This window comes from Megalops cyprinoides, chromosome 3, assembly GCF_013368585.1.
Source record: "Megalops cyprinoides isolate fMegCyp1 chromosome 3, fMegCyp1.pri, whole genome shotgun sequence".
Taxonomy (NCBI): domain Eukaryota; kingdom Metazoa; phylum Chordata; class Actinopteri; order Elopiformes; family Megalopidae; genus Megalops; species Megalops cyprinoides.
In genome coordinates, this window is record NC_050585.1 from 54,765,502 (window position 1) to 54,772,968 (window position 7,467).

Here is a 7,467-nt window from a genome sequence, read left to right on the forward strand (position 1 = left end):
GTAGAATTGAATACAATTTGTATTTATTCATTTTTTGGTGGATTGTTGAATATTCAATAAAAATTGAGAGGGTTTCAAAGTGAACAACATGCTGGTTGTCATGGATGGTATGTCGGAAAGTTAACTGAAATACATTTATTATGTCTTTCATTTCTGCAATGGCATTCCCATGATTAATTTAGCATTTCCATCATTAAGAGTAAAAGGTCTCTCATCCCAGGTAAATGCAGCACACAATGTAAATAAATTGCACACAAGAAATTCTTAACACAAATGAACTGTGATATCATGTTGCTAAAAATATTTCTGTCCTTCTCTCTCCCGGGTACTCTTGCATCTGTTGTGCAGGACAAAGGAGGACAGAAGCATTAGTGGTCTCACTGAGGAGGCGGGGTCTTGTTATGGAGACGTGGTCTTGTTGTGGAGGTGGGGCTTGCTGTGGAGCGTGGTCTCAATGTGGAGGCGGGGCTTGCTGTGGAGATGCAGTCTGAGGAGGCGGGGCTTGCTGTGGAGATGCAGTCTGAGGAGGCGGGGCTTGCTGTGGAGATGCAGTCTGAGGAGGCCAACCAGGAGTCCAGACAGCAGAGAACAGAGGTTCCTCATGTCATGCACACCGCTATCACTGACCGTGTAAGAAACCATGGAAAGGCTGGACAGAGGCTGCAGCCCAGTGATAGCTGAGGAGCTGGAGCATCAATAAGGCCTGATGTGCCAAAACAGGGTCGTAGGGTCAGAAATCTGGGCCTGACATTCAGCAGAGAACAGACTGATTTTTTTTTTTTTTGCTTTTTTTCTAGGTATGTCATTTTTGTTTATGTAACTAATTACTTCATCCATACTTCATACTTCATCTTCATGGTAGTGGACCTGATTTATGTTTTTGTATTGTCTGCATTCAGGAACACTGCTGTAACAGTTCAGTAAAATCCTTTGTCTGAGTATTTTTGACTGTACAGTGAAGGTCTTTATACTTCGGTCTTTGGTCTCTGTTAGAAATCATGCACACAGCTCCCTTTGCAGTGGTGAAATGTTTGATTTTTTACGTGTGTCATCAACACATGTGTCAACAATCAGTCGATATGAAAGACACGCACACGCAGGCCAGATCCGCCAGGCCAGATCCGTCGCACAGGGCTCTGCAGAACACATGCAAGGCCGGCTCATCCACTCGTTCGCTTTTGCTGGCTGTATTTAAAGTTTTGAGAGTATTAGTGCATTTGGCAGCAGAAATGTGCCATTTTCCACATTCCGGTATTGGGGAAGGTGTTAACTGTTTTTATGGGGTGAATAATGTTTTGAGAATGGCGTTCAAGCAATCCAGGAAAAACTGAGATTCATTCGAAGCAGAAAGGTTAACTGTATAGGGCAGAGGGATACAGAGAATAGGCTGTCAAATGAATAAATGTAAATGTAATGAAAATGTCAGTATTCAGTTACAGTGACTAACACTTTTCTTATATTTCACAAACATTGTGCATTTTTTTATCACTGAGTAGTAATGTAAGTACATAGTGGCAATTAAAAATATGTTTACACCTGAAGCCAGTGGGTATTAATTGTAATATTTAGCTGATTTATAATAAATTACATAATATGTACTTGCCAACAGATTGTTGATTGTTTATATTATATTTAATCCAGGATGATTACAGGCCTCTTTGGTTAAACCCTGTTGATTTTAACACTTACTGTTTTCTTTACAGTCTAACATTACAGCACACAAAGTCTTACTCAAGGGTGTTACATTAGTGTGTTTCTGCAGTGTTGATAGTTAATTATCAATTATTGGAATTCATAACCACTCAGCTGCATTGAATTCTCTCATACAAAGCTACTGAAATAATGGTTGGACATTGTTTAATGGATTGTTGAAAAATAGAACAAAAATTCACCCACCATGCTGTTAGTATTAATTTTCTAAATCAAATACTAAGAAATGCAGACTAAACTGTAATGACAAACTTGCTCCTCCATTCATGGTTGATATTTCCATATTGGAGATATTTTATATTTATGTATTTAATAAATGCCCCCTGGGGTCATGCTTGGCAGAGTCACGAGGCGACACATTATTATATTATTTTTTGTATTGTATTGTACTTTCTTTAAAAACACAAACACTACAAACGATTTCATTTTAAGCTCGGTCATCGCGCCATAGCTGCACATCTCAACCCAATCGCCCCCATCGGCCGGTCCAGAGAGGGGGAAGCCGGCTCTCATCTCCACCCCCACCGTGCGGACACTGATCTGAGATCAGCGAGCTTACTACTGCTGACGTCACGTAGTTGCGGTCACATGACGCGGATTCGCAATTCAAGATGGCTGCCGACAACCTCCCGACAGAATTTGATGTTGTGATACTTGGAACAGGTAAGAAAAGCAAATCCATTATCCGTAAGTACTTCTTATCTATCGCCAAAGAAGCAGAAACACCTGCATTACCAGGAGAGCCGAAATTCATGGCTGATCCCGCGATGCTGGTGTTGTGATTGGGGGTGTCCGCCTGGCTGGCTGGCTGTGTAGCTGGTGACTGTGCAGTGTGTAGCAGCAGGCATCGCTGGGATCTGACCCTGTCTCATCCTGTCCGCCTCCTGCGCTGAAATGAAACACATCGGTACGGAAATGTGTCAAATCCACGCGTGGAAACAGACTGCGGAGCGGCTGGTGCTGGATCCGCTCCGATCCGGATCCGGATCCGGTTCCAGCGAGGATGAGTCGGCGCCTCGGCCGCTAGCAGGAGCCGCTGGAGCGGAGCGGAGCTTTACTGCTAACCTGCTGATCCAAACTCTCACAAAGCACCTGCCACTCTGTTCTGTAAGGAGAACATGGCGAAACGGAGCGTGTGGCTCTCTCGCAATTCAGTGGTTTAAGGTCATAATGTTGCAGTCAGACGCAGCTAAATGCGTCAGTGCTGACAGGACGCTCCTCTCCTGTCCGAAGCTCTGCCGAAGCAGGTATTACACCAGCTCCAGTCCTGAAAACACGGCAGTTTACCCCCCGCTGAAACACGCTCTTACACTCAAACCTCCCTCCAGAGCGTGTGTAGGCTGAGTATCCATGTACAGCAGTGTAGTAGCGAACACGGCTGCCCTTTGCCGGTTATCAGCTTCCTCTTTTCCCACACATCCTCTCTCTGTATCTGCAGTCTCTCTCACAGGCCTGCTGGTTACCTCCAGGGCCAGGTACTCTGTATTACGTCAGTCTTGTTACTTTTGTGCCGATGGTTTTGGCAGCAGTTAGGCTCTGTGTGTGTGTGTGTGTGTGTGTGTGTGTGTGTGTGTGTGTGTGTGTGTGCTGTATCTCCCTCCCTGAGCAGCACACGATGTCAGTATTAAAGGAAAGCCCCTGTTAGAAATGTTCTCAGCTTCTAATGCAGGGTCATCACTGACACATGAAGCAGTGGCTCTCAGCTGTGGCTCCATGTCTTTTTACTTGGGCTACATTAATTATATTCACCCTTTCGTTGGTTTCATGCTGACCCCAGACCCACACAGCACCGGCAGACACTCCTGAGTCACGAAGCTTCGAACTCCTGAGTCACGAAGCTTCGAACTCCTGAGTCACGAAGCTTCGATTCCAGCTGCCGCTGCAGCACTTTGTGTCTGTGCGGTTGTGCTTGCGGTTCTGATTCTGGTCTGGTTGCGGTTCTGGCCGTGGTCTGGTTGCAGTTCTGGCCGTGGTCTGGTTGCGGTTCTGATTCTGGTCTGGTTGCGGTTCTGATTCTGGTCTGGTTGCAGTTCTGATTCTGGTCTGGTTGCAGTTCTGGTCTTTGTGGGATCAGAAGTGTGGAGGGCGGTCAGGCTGCGGCGCTCAGGGTTTGAGAGGGCAGGCATGAGTGGAGCAGGGCGTGGGCGTGGTGTTCGCGCGCGGGGGAGGTTGGGGAGCGGAGCGGCTCAGAATGAGCGCGTCCGGATCCGGAGCTGAGCTCAGAAAGGAGGCGGAGGCTTCACTCTCCACAGAAACGCGCACGCAGCCACCACTGCCTTTGCTGGGAGTTTTCTCGTTCTCTGTGTGATCGCTGGAGTGTGGATGAGAGCCTGAGCCCGCTCTTATTCCCGCGGTGCCGCTGCCAGCTGGCCCCCGGCTGCAGCCGCCTCCTGCGCGGTGTGTCAGGGTGTGTCAGAACAGGGTGTTCATGCTTCCTGCTCTCTCCCGCGCCGGTGCCGTGTACGGACAGAGCGCATGGACAGGGGCAGCTGTTTATGAATACCAGGTGCCCTAATGACACGGCCCTCCATCTGCCGGGTCCCGACCTGCACGTGCCCTGTCAGCCGCCGCCCCCCCCACCCCCGGACGCTCAGCGGGGGGTGGCAGGGGGCTCAGATCCATGTGAATAACTCTGCTGGCATGTATCTGAGCGTGCTCAAGCGCAGAGGAGTATGAAGGTTATCAGCTGACGGATTCTGCTGCTCCCATCCTCAGTGTGTGACTGATGGCTGGCACCTCCTCGCTGCTTATCTCCTTCATTAATTAAGAATGCAATATAATGCTGAATTTGTTTTTCCATGTGAAAACATTAGAAATGGCTGGTGTTTTCCTCTGTGTGGATCTGTAATCACACGCAGGTCATCGCTGGCCTCAGGACTCTGGACTTCACAGAGGTGTTAGCTGAAGCACAGTGCCTGCTGTTAGCCCAGCGGTCGCTCTGAATATGTTCAGAGGTAGTGCACAGTTACCCATAAGTGCCTGGTGTACGACAGGCTTCCAGGAGGGTGTTGGATCATAAATGCAGGGACCACCTGGATACCTGTTAGTGCCGGTGTTTGGTGGTGTGACTCAGGGCAGCGGCTTCGTGCTGTTATTGTTAGTGTTTTTCCTTCTTTCGCCACCGTATCCATTGGCAACCAAATTTCACCAGATTTGGCGAGCAGTAAAGGCCGTGAGGCTTAGGCACACGAGCTCCTGCACTGCACTGGAAATCCCTCTCACCACACCAAGTCCCGGGTAAGCTGGTTATTCTTCGGTTTAAATAATTAGCATATGAGCACCAAACCTCTTAAAACGCAGAAATGAGTCTCTCTGCACGCTGCCACTACGACCTCTTTGATGTCTCGGACATCATATTTGCCAAATTCAGATGGGGGAAAATGTTAACTGTAATAATCTCTCATATTTTGGTATAGCTGTGATGTGTGAATGAGTGGATCTGTGTCTCTCCCTGCATCTCCCTGTCTCTCTCTGTGTGTCTCTCTCTGTGTGTCTCGCTCTCTCTCTCTCTGTCTCTCTCTCTGTCTCTCTCTCTGTCTCTCTCTGTGTCTCTCTCTCTGTCTCTCTCTGTGTCTCTCTCTGTGTCTCTCTCTCTGTCTCTCTGTCAAATTCAAATTCAAATGAGCTTTATTGGCATGACAAAAACTCCATTTGTATTGCCAAAGCATTTCTACATACATTAAACAAACAACAAATACAGAAGTGTGTGTGTGTGTGTGTGTGTGTGTGTGTGTGTGTGTGTGTGTGTGTGTGTGTGTGTGTGGTGTGAGTGTGTGTGTGTGTGTGTGTGTGTGTGTGTGTGTGTGTGTATTTATTTCTTGAAGTGTTTTACCGATGGAGTGACTCTCTTTCTCTGTGGCAGGCATCCACATACCTAGCTGCGACTCTGGCACTATCTTGTTCCTCGCCTAGTAAAATTCTTAGAATCTTACTGTCCTCAGACTTCTCAAAGTCTGGGTAGATGGTTTTGAATTCAGGAAAGAATTTCTTCCGGATATCTTTGAATTTGCAGCATTCACTCAAGAAGTGGAGCTCTGTTTCTATCATGCCCTGGCTGCAATGGGTACATAGTCTCTCTTCTGTGGGCAGCCAGGTTTGCCTGTGTCTGCCTCTTTCAATAGCCAGGTTATGGTTGCTATGTCTCTCTCTGTGTCTCTCTCTCTGTCTCTCTGTGTCTCAATTCAATTCAATTCAAGAAAGCTTTATTGGCATGAATGTTACAACAACATTATTGCCAAAGCCATGTACATACACACACACATAAAAAAAAGAAGAAACGAGAAAAAGGGACAATTATGTTGAACAGAAAACAGGCCCCTTCCAATAACAATCTCAGACAGAAATGGAGCTGGTGTTTTCTTATGGGTGGCCTCACTGGCTGTCCCTCAGGTTATGACAAGCTGCCACAAATTTTGCTGCCAGAGTGGCCAAATCCTTGTTCTCTCCCAGAATGTGTGGTAATTTTTCCTCATTTGTGTAGTTTCGAAACTCAGGGAGGATTGAGTAGAATTTATTAAATGAAGATTCTCTAATTTCAGCGTATTTAGTGCATTCGGTTAAGAAGTGCAGCTCTGTCTCTACAGCCCCCAGACTGCAGTGCGAGCACAGCCTCTCCTCTCTGGGCAGCCAGGTCTGCCTGTGTCTGCCTTTTTCGATGGCGAGGCTGTGCTCACTGAGTCTGTACATTGTCAAGGTTTTCCTGAGTTTCACGTCTTTTGCTGTACTCAGGTAAGTAGCTGTTGTATATTCACGTTTTAGGGCCGAATAGCATTGTAATTTGTGTGGTGTTTTAGTCACTTCTTTCCAATGGTTAAGGTAATTTTCCTTTTCAGTGGCTGAAATTTTGTTGGGTCTAATGCTTCTGGCTATTGTGTCATTGTCCTGAGCCTCTGTGATGTGCGCTGGTGTTAAATCACTGAGTCTCAGGACAAATTGGCTCAGTGGGCTCCTTCCTATATTCAGCTCTTGGCTTTTCAGGGCTATGTAGTGGAGTGAGTGGGGGTCGCTCATTTTTAGGTGTTGCCAGAATTTGAGTGCTCTTTTTTGGATATTGATAATTAGAGGGTATTGGCCTAATTCTGCCCTGCATGCATTGTTGGGCGTTTTCCTCTGTACCCGGAGGATACTCTTGCAGAACTCTGCATGCAGGGCTTCAGTGGGATGTTTGTCCCAATTTGAAAAGTCACATTTTGTGAGTGGACCCCACACCTCACAGCCATAAAGTGCAATGGGTTCAATAATTGATGTGAATAGTTTAATCCAAGTTCTAATTGGTAACTCTAATTGCATTGATCTTTTGATGGCATAAAATGCTCTTTTTGCCTTTTCTTTAAGTTCCTTCAAGTCTCCTCCTTTAAGTCTCTTTAAGCTCCATTAAGTCTCTGTGTGTCTCTGTGTGTCTCTCTCTCTGTCTCTCTCTGTGTCTCTGTGTCTCTCTCTGTCTCTCTCTGTGATGCTCTCTGCGTCTCTGTGTCTCTCTCTGTCTCTCTCTGTCTCTCTCTGTCTCTCTCTCTCTCTCTGTGTGTCTCTCTCTCTGTGTGTCTCTCTCTCTGTGTGTCTCTGTGTGTCTCTGTGTGTCTCTGTGTGTCTCTCTCTGTGTCTCTCTCTGTCTCTCTCTGTCTCTCTCTGTGTCTCTCTCTGTCTCTCTCTCTGTCTCTCTCTGTGTCTCTCTCTCTGTCTCTCTCTGTCTCTCTCTGTCTCTCTCTGTGTCTCTCTGTGTCTCTCTCTGTGTCTCTCTCTGTGTCTCTCTGTGTCTCT

General features: G+C 46.9%; 1 protein-coding gene across 4 annotated transcripts in view; it reads left to right on the plus strand.

The window, feature by feature from the left end:
- The first annotated feature begins 2,303 nt into the window (after window positions 1–2,303).
- chm (CHM Rab escort protein) overlaps window positions 2,304–7,467 on the plus strand; it is a 38,198-nt gene continuing 33,034 nt past the window's right edge. For all 4 annotated transcript variants that reach the window (XM_036524480.1, XM_036524482.1, XM_036524481.1 and 1 more), the window contains exon 1: window positions 2,304–2,373. In XM_036524480.1, the coding sequence (XP_036380373.1) occupies window positions 2,322–2,373 (52 nt within the window). In that variant the 5' untranslated portion in view covers window positions 2,304–2,321. The remainder of the gene's footprint in view (window positions 2,374–7,467) is intronic.